The 13,669-nt window shown below is 51.2% G+C and overlaps 1 protein-coding gene across 1 annotated transcript; it reads right to left on the bottom strand.

Moving 5' to 3' along the window:
- Nucleotides 1-7,336: 7,336 nt before the first annotated feature.
- On the bottom strand, nt 7,337-10,756 carry Mesp2 (mesoderm posterior bHLH transcription factor 2). The gene is made up of 2 exons (XM_045145835.1): nt 9,579-10,756; nt 7,337-8,935 (listed from the first exon to the last, which is right to left on the bottom strand). Exons 1-2 carry the CDS (start codon nt 10,467-10,469, stop codon nt 8,666-8,668), a joined length of 1,161 nt encoding a protein of 386 aa, XP_045001770.1. The 5' UTR covers nt 10,470-10,756; the 3' UTR covers nt 7,337-8,665.
- Between the last annotated feature and the right edge of the window lie 2,913 nt (nt 10,757-13,669).

The following is a 13,669-nucleotide window of genomic DNA, read 5'->3' as shown; positions in this document are numbered from 1 at the left end:
TCTGGAGTTCGTTTGTAGTGGCTGGAGGCCCTGGTGCACCCATTCTCTCTCTCTCTCCCTCTTTCTCTGTCAAATAAATAAGTAAAATAAAAAATTAATACATAAATAAAAAATTTCTCCCTTATAGGCTCAAGGACATTCCTCATTTTTAAATTTTAATATTTTATTATTTATTTGTGAGAAAGAGGCAGATATATAGAGAGAAAATGGGCATGCCAGGGCCTCAAGCCACTGTAAACAAACTCCAGATCCATGTGCTACCTTGTGCATCTAGCTTATGTGGTGTTGAAGTCAGTTTTGCATTGCTGGCAGAAGACACCCGACCATGAGCAGCTTGTGCGGAAGAAGGTTTATTTTGGCTTACAGACTTGAGGGGAAGCTCCATGAAGGCAGGGGGAAATGATGGCATGAGCAGAGGGTGGACATGACCTCCTGGGCAACAGATGAACAATAGCAACAGGAGAGTGTGCTAATCACTGGCAAGAGGAAGCTGGGTATAACACCCACAATCCTGCCCCCAACAACACAAGGCCACCAGGAGGGTTTAATTCCCAAATTGCCATAAACTGGGAACCTAACATTCAGGACAACTAAGTTTATGGGGGAGACAAGCAAGCTAATTTCCATAAGATTACTACTTCTGCTTAGGGACTGATGTCATCATGGGGTGATATGTCTGCAAGGCATGCCAGTGACTACAGGTTTAGGACAGTGATTGGATACTTTCTGATTCCTTGGGGGTCTAGAACAAGAGATGGTAAAAGCTGACAGGAATATGCCTCAGTCCCTCTTTATGCCTTCAGCCTTGAAGAAAGATGTGGTAGGCTAGGTATGTGGTTTTTAGACAGACACTCTGATTAATATGACTATGGACAGAGTTCGGCCTGTGGTTTTTTTTCTAAGCTTTTAAAAATTATTTTTAGGGCTGGAGAGATGGCTTAGCAGTTAAGCACTTGCCTGTGAAGCCTAAGGACCCCGGTTCGAGGCTTGGTTCCCCAGGTCCCACGTTAGCCAGATGCACAAGGGGGCGCACGCGTCTGGAGTTCGTTTGCAGAGGCTGGAAGCCCTGGCGCGCCCATTCTCTCTCTCTCCCTCTATCTGTCTTTCTCTCTGTGTCTGTCGCTCTCAAATAAATAAATAAATAAATAAATAATTTTTAAAAAATTATTTTTATTTCTTTATTTGAAAGAGAGAGGCAGAGAGAGAAAATGGGCACACCAGGGCTTTTAGCTGTTGCAAATGAATTCCAGACACATGCACCACCTTGTGCATCTGACTTATATGGGTACTGGGGAATCAAACCTGGGTCTTTAGGCTTCACAGGCAAGCACCTTAACCACTAAGCCATCTCTTCAGGCCCTATAAGCTTTTGTGGCGTGGTGTGGCGTGGCGTGGCCCAGCGTGGCGTGGCCTGGCATCTGGCCTGGCCTGGCCTGGCTTGGCTTGGCTTGGCTTATTGAGCTAGGGTCTCACTCTAGCCCAGGCTGACCTGGAATTCACTATGTAGTCACTCTCAAATAAATAAATAAAAATGAACAAAAAAAATTTTTTTATTTATTTGAGAGAGAGAAAGAAACAGAGAATGGACGTGCCAGGGCCTTCAGCTGCTGCAAAGAACTTCAGATGCATGTGCCATCTTGTGCATCTGGCTTATGTGGGTCCTGGGGACTCAAACCTGGGTCCTTTGGCTTTGCAGGCAAGTGTCTTAACCACTAAGCCATCACTCCAGCCCTTTAAAAACAATTATTAATTTATTTGTAAGCAGAGAGAGATAGAAGAGCGACAGATAGAGAGATAGAATGGGTATGCCAGGGCCTCCAGCCACTGCAAATAAACTCCAGGTGCATATGTCACTTTGTGCATTTGGCTTACACGGGTAATGGGGAACTGAACCCAGGTTGTTAAGCTTTGCAGGCAAGTGCCTTAACTGCAAAGTAAGTTCTCCAGCTCCCCATAAGCTTTTTTTTTTTTTTTTTGGTTTTTCAAGGTAGGGTTTCACTCTAGCCCAGGCTAACCTGGAATTCACTATGTAGCCTCAGGGTGGCCTCGAACTCACAGCGATCCTTGTACCTCTGCCTCCTGAGTGCTGGGATTTTTAAGGCATGCGCCACCACGCCTGGCTCCCCAAAAGCTTTTTCTTCTGTTCTGTTCTGTTTTGTTTTTTTTTTTTAGATTTATTTATTTATGAGAAAGAGGCAGATAGAGAAAATAGGGGTGTGCCAGGGCCTCTAGCTGCTGCAAATGTACTCCAGATTCATGCACCACTTCGTACATCTGGCTTTATGTGGGTACTGGAGAATCAAATCAGGTCATTAGGCTTTGCAAGGAAGCATCTTCAACAGCTGAGCCATTTCTCTAGCCATTTTTCCTTTTTTTGTTTTCCCCAAGGTAGGGTCTTTATCTAGCCCAAGCTAACCTGGAATTCATTATGTAGTTTAAGGCTGGCCTCATATTTACAGCAATCCTCCTATCTCTGCCTCCCCAATGCTAGAATTAAAGGCGTGCACCATCATGCCTGGCTATTTTGAGCTTTTCTTTGGGTCTTGCACTGAACCTGGAACTCACTGATTTGACTCAGCAGGCCAACTGGCAAGCCTCATGGGTCTTCCCGTCTCTTCCTCCCCAGTGCTGGGATGGCACATACTTGTGCCACCATGCCTGGCTTTTCCATGGGCGCTGGGGATCTGAACTCAGGTCCTCATGAATCTTGAAGTTCTGGTTTCATTTGGACTTCAGATCTGTCTCTGGGGAAGGCAGGTCAACTCCCAGACCTTGGTTTCCTTGTATACTCCATGAAAGCAGGGAGACAGGGCCTTGGGGTTGGTGTGTGGGTTGAGGGAGATTCACATACTTAGCACCTGGCCTGATCATTGGGAAGCAAGTGACACTGTCCTTAGCCCCATCTCCGGACTGGAGCTGGCAACAGCAGCCACCCTCCGCCCTCTTCCCTGGGTGAGAAGCAGGAAGCTGGGTCCCAGGGCAGGAAGGCTCCAAACTCTCTCCCTTCATCTGCATATCAAAGGGTAGTGAACAGCCTGGGTGAAGGGGTGATGCCGGTGGCTCCCCCCCCCCCCCCCCCGCAGTCCTAGATTAAATCTCCTGGCCCCTCTGCTCTGTGACAGCCTTTCCTGTCGCCAGTGCCCAGCGGCCAAGGCTGGCACTTGACTTTCTGGTATCCAGCTGGAGGAGGGGTCATTCTCACCATTTTGGGTCCCTGGTGGACTCTGGGCTCCGGTGACATTGTAGGGGAGAACTGACCACCAGAGAGGAGACTCCTCTTGGATCCCCTTTTCCTCTGTACCCAGCACTGGCTCAGCTGTTTTGGCACCCTATCGGATGCTGAGTGAGGACTGTCTTAATCTTTTCTCTAATACTTTTTATTTATTTAATTAATCAGCGTATTTACTTTTGCAGTGCTGGGGATCAAACCTATGCCCTTGCACTCTAGGCCCTTGCTCTATTACTGACCTACACAGCCACACCTGTCTCAGGTTTGCAAATAAGGAAACTGAGGTGCTGGTGCTTAAGTCGTAACTCGGGGATGCAGGACCCGGCCAGTGATTGGAAGCTGATCTGTGACATCCACATTTATAAGCTCGTGTCACCTGTCAGCTTCCAAAGCTGGAATTCCTGAGGGCCTGCATGGCTACAGGATGACTGCTCCTCCAGATATAGTGACAAATTCCCAAAGCAGAGGCCTGGTCAACGTCGCAGGACAGAAACGGGTTAGAAAGTGGGCTGCTACCGGCCTATTCGGGTTCTGCCCATCAGGGCATGGGCCCCTCAGCATTGCAGGTTGGCAGCGATGAAGGTGCCTAGGATGGGCAGTAGAAACCACTGAAGCTGAGGGGTGAGCCTGAGAAGACCCTCTTGCTCAGCCTGGCCCTGAGGTGAGTGTGCCTGCCGTTCCTCCAGGCCTCAGCCGCCCACATGCAGAGAGCCATCATGTCCTCTACTCTAGGGCCGCTGGCCGACCTGGGTGAGTCTCAGCCCATGAGTGATGATGGGGTCTCTAGCAATCCAGGCAGGACACAGCATCAGCCCATCTCTCTGCTCTGATATGTGGCCCAGAGCAATCTGCATGGGACAGAGCCACAGACCTGGGCCAGGCAGGGGCTGCTGAAGCAGGACCCATCCTCCCCGCCAAGCAGGCACGAAGGGCCCAGAGTTCCTCTGGGCCTCCCTGGACACCTCCCCTCATTCCAGGAGCATCAGGCTGTCTAGTCTCCCGGGCAACTGCAGCTGGTAGTTGATGGAAGTACATGGTTGCTAGGGTGGCGGACTCTTGCCTCTCTTTTAGCCAGCCTTATAGAGAAACATGCACGAGAGCTGCGGAACAAAGCTGCCGAGTTCCAGAAGTTGCTCATAATTGCCTGCAACCGGTGAACTGGTCCTCTATTAAATTCCACTTAAACCCAGGAGCAGGGAGGACCCCCCCCCGACCCACTCCTGCCCTTGTCTAATTCTGCCTTGGGCGCAGATTTCCCAAGACTGGCACCAGGACCCCGGATCTTCTTAGGAGTCGGGAGCCCGATGCCTGTATCTAGCTGGGGGCCATGAGAGATGGGGCCCCTTCCTGGGCCTCGGGTTCCCCAGCTGTCACATGAAAAGTTAACAAAGACCCATGGCTTCTCAACCTGACTGGGCTTCAGAATGTTCTGGAACTGGAAGTTCTAAATCACGTTCTGAAAGCAGGATGTAGGACATAGCCAGGATTTGGGAACCACCTGCCTGTGTCATCTTTTAGGTACTGGGACTCAGTTACTTGTTATATTGAGCAACTTACTGTGTGCCGACTGCAGGGACCAAGATGCAGGTAGGGTCTATGCTCTACACTGCACAGTCAGAGAGACAGACCAGGCAGCAGGGGAGGGTGACGATTTAAAGCTTGCCTGTGGCTGTATGGCAGGACAGCAGGGACTTGACAGTCATCCACATTGACACACGAGGTCTGGGGAGGTGACTCAGAAGAGATCTTGCCTGCCACAAGCGCCTGAGAGCACCCCAAGTTGGATTCTCCAGGGCCCACATAAACATCGGGGCATGGCCATGCACGTTTATAATCCCAGTCCTGTGGGGAGCAGAGGCTCTCTGGGGCTAGTGGAAACCACAGCTCTTCATTCAGAAATACCCAGATGAGTGACAGAGGAGGGACACCCTATGTGCTCCTCCAGTCTCCATGTACTTGTGAGGTGCATCTGCGCATATACATGTGTGTACACACACACACACACACATACTAAACAAGCAAAAAAGAGAGAGAGAAAAAAAAATATTTACCTATGAAAGAAGCCAGTTAGCAGAGAACTGGAAACCCTTGCTCAGGTGAGCCACATGTAACAACAGAGCATGCATGAAAAAAAAAAATCCCAAATTCACAGATGTAGAAGAAGGTGGGTGCTATATAAATGGCCTATAAAGGATCAGAACTCACATGGCTTTTTTTGAGCATGTCTTTGCCAGCTCACTGGCCAACTCCTACTTTCAGGGGTGTCTATTTCTTATAAAAAGGGGGTGGGTCCTGTAGAGATGGCTCAGCAGTTAAAGACATTGGCTTGTAAAACCTAATGGTCTCTCTCTCAAAAAATAAATAAATAAAATATATTTTTTAAAATCTCTGTTTCTATCATTGTCCATGTATCCTTGGTCCAACTTATTGCTCCTGGGCCCAAACAAGAATCTAGATATTGCAGCCAGTGCCCTCCAAACCAGTTCCTCCTGCAGGAGCTGGAAAACAGGCTTAGAGAGGGAGTGATGCCTGATGTCACAGGACAAGTCAATCAGCAACAACCGCCACACGGCCTCAAGGCCTAGCAGATGAGAGGCTACCTGTGCGGCTGGAATTCCAGGCCTTTTACCACTACACCTGGTTTAAGTGGCTTTGGGCATCAAACCCAGGACCTTGAGCATACGAGGGTAGGCACTCTACCAACTGAGCTAAGTCCCTAGACCCAGTGGTTCTTTTTTATTTTTTTCATGAATCAAAGGATCCAAGAGTCTCTGTGGCCAGCTTAGTCCTGTTCCCAGCCTCCAGTGTCTCTCATCACCCACACAAAAAAAGTAAAATACCTTACCATACCCTTAGTGGGCTCCACTACACCTTGCCTCCCTGTAGGCTCCTTCCCCAGCCCTTTTTGTCCCTTGCCCCATCAACTCGAGACCCTGGCTACCTCTCCTGACTTGCCCATGTTGTTCTCTCTGCCCAAGTCACTCTTCCCTCATTGCTCTGGGCAAACTCCTACCCATCCTTTAATGCCCAGCTCTAGGGTGGCTTTCTCTACAACTCTCCCCTCCCCGAGACAACAGATGCAGGAGGAAGTGGCACTGCTAGCTCCCAGGTCCACAGGGAAGCTTTGCTAATGGCTCATGTCGTCTTCGCCCCCAGATCCAGGCAGAGCCATTATGCTTACTAAAGGCAACGCACATCAAGGCAGCGACTGAAGAGTGAAATGGTCCCAAGGCTCTTGTACAAACCTCATCCTTTCATTTAGGACCTGGGCAGTGCTCATTAATTCACATTGGCTTTTTGGAAAATATTTTATTTATTTGAGAGAGTGAGAGGCAGAGACAGATAACGGGCACACATGGCCTCCAGCCACTGCAAATGAACTCCAGACACACATACCACTTTGTATATCTGGCTTATGTGGGTACTGGGGAATCAAACCTGGGTCCTTAGGTTTTGCAGGCAAGTGCCTTAACCACTAAGCCATCTCTCTAGCCCGTAATTCACATTATTTATTGGGGAATAATTTTTCTCTGCCACTGAACACTAGGGCTGAACTGTGTCCCCCTAAAATTTATGTTTAAGTGCTGCCTATAGATCTTGCATACCACTTTCTCCCCACATACACCAAAAGTAAGGCTTAGTGCACGGGATGGTATTATTGGATACTCTTGTGAATCACATCTGAGGTCATTGGGGTTGAGTCCCTGCAGGGGATCCTGGGACACCAGTCTCTTCCTCTCTTTGCTTCCCAGCTCCTGAAGGGGGCAGTCTGCTCTGCCATGATTCCTGAGGCACCTCTGCCTTCACCAGGGGTCTAAAGCAAAAGGGCAGATCCATCTAGACTGGAACCTCCATAACTATGAACCAAACAAATACTTTCTTTCTCTGTTTTTTTTTTTTTTTTTTTTTTTGAGGTGGGGTCTCACTGTAGCCCAAGCTGACCTGAAACTTACTCTGTTGTTCAAGGCCGGCCTCAAACTCACAGTGATGCTACCTCTTCCTCTCAAGGGATTAGAGGTGTGTGCCACTACACCTAACTAATACTTTCTCTTTTTAATTATCTCAGGCAATTTGTGTGCGTGCGTGTGCATGCATGTGTGTGTTGTCAGGGTCTCTTGCTACTACAAACACATGCATATCTGCCTTTACAAGGATGGCTGGGAATTGAACCTGGGGCCAGCAGGTTTTGCAAGCAAGCACCTCTAACCACTGAACCATCTCCCAGCCCTCAGGTATTCTGTTACAGTGACAGAAAACTAATACAAGTTCTACCTTCTAGTACCTCAGAATGTGACTGACTGTGGACCAGGTGCTTTAGAGAAGGAATAAAAGATAAACACCCCTGGTATCTCTAAGAAGCAGCTGCGACCCAGACAGAGCAGCAAGGAGGCTGTCTGCCAGCAAAGCGGAGGGGCCTCAGAAGCAACCAAACCTGCCTGGCCTCAGTTTTGGGCTTCCAGCCTCCAGGCTTAAGAAGATAAACTTTTGTTCCTCAAGCTGCCCAGGTGGCATCGTTTTGCTATGGCTGCCCACGTGAGGCCAGTTGCAGCATCCTTTCAAACTAAAAGTAGACTTAGCCCAGAGAGGCCACTCATAGCATCCTTTGAAACTAAAAGTGAACCTAGCCCAGAGCCCACTGGCAGCATCCTTTGAAAAACATTTGTTTGTTTGTTTCCCCCAGGCAGGGTCTCACTATAGCACAGGCTGACCTGGAATTCACTGCGTTGTCTCAGGGTGGCTTCCAACTCACAGTGATCCTCCTACCTCTGCCTCCCCAGTCCTGGGATTAAAGACATGTGTCACCACTCCGGGTTTAAAAACATTTCTTAGAATTGTGAAAGAGCTCTACTTCACAGGTCTCTGGGCCTCTGTTTCGGGACCTGCTTGACCATGATTGAACATCCCCGCACTGTGAGTCCACCCAGCTTATATCACAGACCCTTCTTCTGGACACAATAAACACTGTCAACCGGCAAGTGAGGACCCACGTCCACCTGGACAGGCCTGGCTGTGAGAAGGGGAAGGAGCGGTAGGCTTATTTTCCACCCAATGGGAACATTTTCCTTTTCCAGAGGCAAATAAAACAGGCCAAAACATCTTTTTAGAATTATAAAACAAGTTATATAGGATTCTGGCCAGCTGTCACCAGCAAGCAGAGCATGGACTTGCCCAGTCCCCAGCCCAGCCCATCTCATTCTGGGTCATGAGGTTTGTGGGGAGTGGCTAGCAGTGGAGGCACTCCACAGCAGCCCTCCATCCAGAGAGCTTGCCCACTGTCTTATCTGCTCCAGACATTATTTCCATGAAACTTATCACCTGGGAGAAAGGGGTCGGCGGCTAAGGAAAGCTCAAAACACCACTGAGGAGGCAGATGAAGAGCGCACTCCTATGACAGGCGTGGCTCAACTATGGGCTGAGAGAAAGCAGGTAAGGCCATTAGTAGAAGATGTTCAGCGGAGGTCCTTCCAGGTCCTCTTGCCAAAGTTCAGGGCAGCCACTGAGCCTCAGACCTGAGCTCGGGGTCGTGCTGGCTGCAGGGAGCTGGAAGGTGGCACAGGGATTCTGGTCCTCAGAGCTGGGGAGTACCTCTGCACTGTGGCCCCAGCACCCCCACTGGGGTTGGGGCTGAAGTCTCTGGCATGAAGAGTGGGACAGGAGGGCAGGGTTTCCCGTGGACAGGCAGGATTCAGCAGACATGGAGATACTCTAACAGGAAAGAGACAAGAACAGAATGTTAGCAGGTCAGTGCCTGGAGATCTCTCACCTGGCTGTTCCCCGGGACTCGGCTGGTGGCGGCTGGAAAGCCAATGGGACCACAAGGCAGAACGGCAACGAGGTCCAGAGCCCTGGCTGTGGAGATGCTCTGCTACTCACTAGCTATGTGCACACTGTTCACCTCGTTTTCCCACCTCTAAAGTGTCTGAATGAATGAGGCTCAAGGAAAACACGAATATCACCAACCCCAAGCCCATCTATCCAGAAAGCACGTCCTTACCGCTTGGCCCCCCCCTTGGTACACTGAGTGCTTTCAAGGCGACAGTTGAATTTCCTGACAGTGCAGCCCCTCACCCTCCCATCCCGGTCCCTGCGCAAGTCCCCAGGCTATCCTCTCTTCCCCGGGCTGTGAAAAGTGCTGACCAGCGGTGATGGCCTCCCAGGGCCTCACCTCTTCCCCTGCAGACATTAAGGCTCCTTCCATCCTCCCCTCCATTTGATAACCTGGGACCTGAAAAGCATGAGGCCCTGTGCTGACTAGAGACTACCCACCCACTCTAGTTCCAACTGAAATCTGGGGACAGTCCCAAAGGAAAGCCGGGGGGGGGGGGGGGGTGTGAGGGCCAGAGCCTACCTGGTACAGCTCAGCCAACTCTGAAGACACAGGGGGTGATGTCCAGCGTCCAGGTTTGTTCCCAGACTCTGGGGCTGTCTGTGTCCCAGGACAGCCGTGGGATGGTGTCCAAAGAGACATGTTGAGAGCTCTCCCTAGCGATTGGTGCACGGGTGACTGCATTTGGGGGTAATAAGGAGGGGTCACCCAGGGATCCACGTCGGAGACCCTGCTCTCTAGATGCTCGGGTGAGACCTGGGGTCGAGCACAGGTGTGCGAGACCTCCCACGACGACGCCCCGCTATAGGCGGCGGCGGAGGCCAGGCCGGGATTGAACGTCTGCGCCTGCGCGGGACCGCCGCCGCCGCCGCCGCTGTTGCCGTCGGGGCAGAGCGGACAACCTCGGGGAGAGCCCGTGTCCACGCGCCGCCGGCGCCGGCGCTGCAGGCTGTCCTCGCTGAGGCCCAGCACGGCCGACAGGTGGCCGATGTAGCGGATGGCCAGGCGCAGGGTCTCGATCTTGGTCAGGCTCTGGCCGGCCGGCGCCACGGACGGCGGCAGAAAGCGGCGCAGCTCGTGCAGCGCGCGGGCGAGCGTGCGCATGCGCAGCTTCTCGCGCTCGCTGGCGCTCTGCCGCTGCCCGCCGCCGGGAGCCGGGCGCGCGCGTCGGGGAGCCGGGGGCGCGGCCTCGGCGGCCCGTGCGCGGCGGGCCGGCGCCGGGGGCGGCGGCTGGGGCTGCGAGGTGCCGTCGCACGGGCACGAACCCGAAGAATCCGAAGAGGAGGCTGGCGACGTGGAATCCGAGTGGTTGGCCCAGCCCCAGCTCTGGGAGAAGACCCAGTGGTCCATGCCCAGGAGGCTCTGCGGAGGAAGAGGAGGAGGAGGAGGAGGAGGTGGTGGCGACTGGGCCATGGCCTGGCTGCACACTCCGGGAAGCTGGACCGGCCACCTCCAGACCTTAGCTTTTTATCTGGACCAAAGGTGCGAGGTGACCCCCTGCTAGGTTGCAGAGAGGTGTCAAAACCCACAGAGCCCAGGGAAGGTCTGGGCAGGGGGGCCCTGGGAAAGCGGGCCCATTTGCGGAGGTGTGGATTCTGACTCCTCGAGGGCTCTAATGGAGGCCCCTGCAGCCCGGGAAGTGTGGGAGAGACAATTCGCATCTGAGTGGGGCTGCTAAGCTTCTCACCATGCTCCCATCATACCCCCGCCCCCCAACCTCCGCCAATGCTGGGCGAATGCCCTGTGCCACCCTGCAGGGCAATGCCACGGTCTGCTGGGCACTCAGCTGGCCCTCACATGCCTCATAGACCTCCTTTGAGGAGTGGCTGCTACTCTTCATCAGCTTCTGGGTGAGCGGCTGTGCCCAGCGTTTACCCAGTGGTAACCCAATGTGCTGGAAGACAAGCTCAGAGGAACCTGCCAATGGTGAACGGGTTGGTGTGTGTCTGTGAGCATACACGTACTTACAGGCCCACTTTCTTTCTGTCCCCTACCCGCAATCCCAGACCTCAGTGGTGTCCTGCAGAAAGTCATCGCACTATCAACAGCCTATTTCATTTCGTTGTTGTTCATTTTTATTTATTTATTTGAGAGAGACAGAGAGAGCAAGAGGCAGAGAGAGAGACAGAGAATGGGCGCACCAGGGCCTCCAGCCACTGCAAACGAACTCCAGACGCGTACGCCCCCTTGTGCATCTGGCTAACGTAGGTGGGGAGTCGAGCCTGAACCGGGGTTCTTAGGCTTCGCAGCAAGCGCCTAACCGCTAAGCCATCTCTCCAGCCTTCAACAGCCTATTTCTAACCGCCCCCCCCAAATGAAACGCAGCAGTAGCCTGGAAGATGATGATGTAGCCATGGCCAGACTCAGGGTCTCCATCTCAGTCACGCTCTGGCCGGCTGGTACAACGGGCCAGTGGGGGACAGAAATGAGCAAAGGTGGGTGACCAAGCCAGCCTCTATGGGTTGTGTGACCATGGGCAGATCACCTAACTCCAGTGCACCGCAGGTTTCCTACTCGTTCCAGGAATAATCAAGATAGCTTGCTGCCTAGAGTGTGTGCTGGCCCTCGGTGGAATGACGCCTGAAAACCCTTAGAATCGGCCTGGCTAGTGGGCTTAATGTTTGCTACTGTCATTTATAAAGAAGAGGCTGACACGGGTAGGTGTGGTGGCATATGCCAGCACTTGGGCACTGAGGAAGGATGATTGGGAATGGTGAGATGTACAGAAGTTTGAGGCCAGCCTGGGCTACAGTACTGAGACCCTGTCTCAAAAACCTATGCCAGAGGGCTGGATAGATAGATGGCTCTGCAGTTAAGGCCTTTGACTGCAAAGTGTAAGGACCGGAGTGTGATTCCCCAGTACCCATGTAAAACTAGATGCACGTGTGTCTGGCCATGGCTAGAGGCCCTGGAACGCCCATATTCTCTCCCCCTCCCTCTTCTCTCTCTCTCTTCCTGCTTGCAAATAAGTAAATAAAATATTTGGGGAGGAACACCCCAGGGGCTGGAGAGCTGGCTGATTCCCCAGTACCCACGTAAAAAGCCAAATGCAGAAAGTGGTGCATGCATCTGGAGTTCATTTGTGGCAAGAGGCCCTGTCATGCCTATTCTTTCTGTCTTTCTTTTCTCTATCTCTGCTTGCAAATAAGTAAAATATTTTTAAAATCCAGCTACTGTTAGCATAGCAAAGCACTTAGAGACATAATTCATTTAACTTGTGTTTATTTAGCAACTGTCAGGCACATGTGGACAAGCCATTGTATAACTAGTTAACTAGTAGCTATACCTTTAACTAGCTACCTGCCCTGGAGAGGGGCCCTTAATCTGTCTGATCTTGACCTTCTATTCAATAAAACAAGAATAATAATTACAGTATCTACTACTAGGATTGTTGTGGGAAGTAATTGAGGTAATAAGACTTACAAAGTAAGCGTCCCCCTTGGTAATGATTACAGTTTGAAGGAGGAATTCATATACTGCAGGACCTCCAGGGAAGAGACTGGAGCTGAAGTTTAAGAGCCAAGAGAGGTTCTGGCCACAGAGGCACAGTGGTCACAGTCATGTCCCAAACCATGGGCAAGATTTGAGTAGGGAGAGGGGACATGGGGGGCATGTCAGAAGGAAAAGGCCTGGCAGCGGGACCCCAAGTGCATCAGAAGCAGAGCACTGTTGGGATGGTGATGTGATGGTCTGGACACACCCTGCCTGGAGCCAGGATTTTCTTCCCAAGGCCAGGGGAGCCATAGGGATTTTTGAGCAGAAGGGCAACATAACTTAAAGTATCCATCATCAGCGAGGACAGGTCAGTGTGCCAAGAGTGTTCAAGAATTGAATAGCCAGTGCCGTCTAAAGTAGATAGTGAACTCGTAAATGTTTCATGGTTGTCTTTAAAAATTAACTTTTCACCAGACATGGTGGGGCATGCCTTTAATCCCAGCACTCAGGAGGCAGAGGTAGTTGAACTCAAGGCCACCTTGAGACTACATAGTAAATTCCAGATCAACCTGGACTAGAGCAAGACCCTACCTTGAAAAACCAAAAGAAAAAGAAAAGAAAAAAATAACTTTTCACCAGGCGTGGTGGTGTACACCTTTAATCCCAGCACTTGGGAGGCAAAGGTAGGAGGATCGGCGTGAGTTTGAGGCCACCCTGAGACTTCATAGTGAAATAGTGAATTCCAGGTCAGCCTGGACTAGAGTGAAACCCTACCTCAAAAAAGCAAAACAAAACAAAGGGCTGGAGATATGGCTTAGGAGCTAAGACACTTGCCTATGAAACCTAGGACTCAGGTTTGATTCTCCAGGTCCCACATAAGCCAGATGCACAAGGTGGCACATGCATCTGAAGTTCATTTGCAGTGGCTGGATGCCTTGGCTCGCCCATTCTCTCTCTGTGTGTCTTTAATAAACACATAAAAATAAAAACTTATTAAAAAATAACGTTTGCCAGGCATGGAGGTGCATGCATGCCTTTAAATCCAGCACTCAGGAGGCAGAGATAGGAGGATCACTGTGAGTTCAAGGCCAGCCTGATACTACATAGTTCCAGGTCAGCCTGGGCTAGAGCGAGACCCTACCTTGAAAAAACAAAACAATATATATATTATACACACA

This window comes from Jaculus jaculus, chromosome 3 (assembly GCF_020740685.1).
Source record: "Jaculus jaculus isolate mJacJac1 chromosome 3, mJacJac1.mat.Y.cur, whole genome shotgun sequence".
In the NCBI taxonomy this organism is placed as follows: domain Eukaryota; kingdom Metazoa; phylum Chordata; class Mammalia; order Rodentia; family Dipodidae; genus Jaculus; species Jaculus jaculus.
The sequence above is the reverse complement of the archived record's forward strand: the minus strand, read 5'-3'. Positions and strand labels throughout refer to the sequence as shown.

What these genes read in the sequence shown, in the direction of transcription:
- Mesp2 (XM_045145835.1), bottom strand. Translation starts at nt 10,469, where the DNA reads ATGGCCCAGTCGCCACCACCTCCTCCTCCTCCTCCTCCTCTTCCTCCG. An exon ending in AGTTGGCTGAGCTGTACCAG is followed by an intron (nt 8,936 to 9,578) that starts GTAGGCTCTGGC and finishes CTTTCCTGTTAG; the next exon opens with AGTATCTCCATGTCTGCTGA.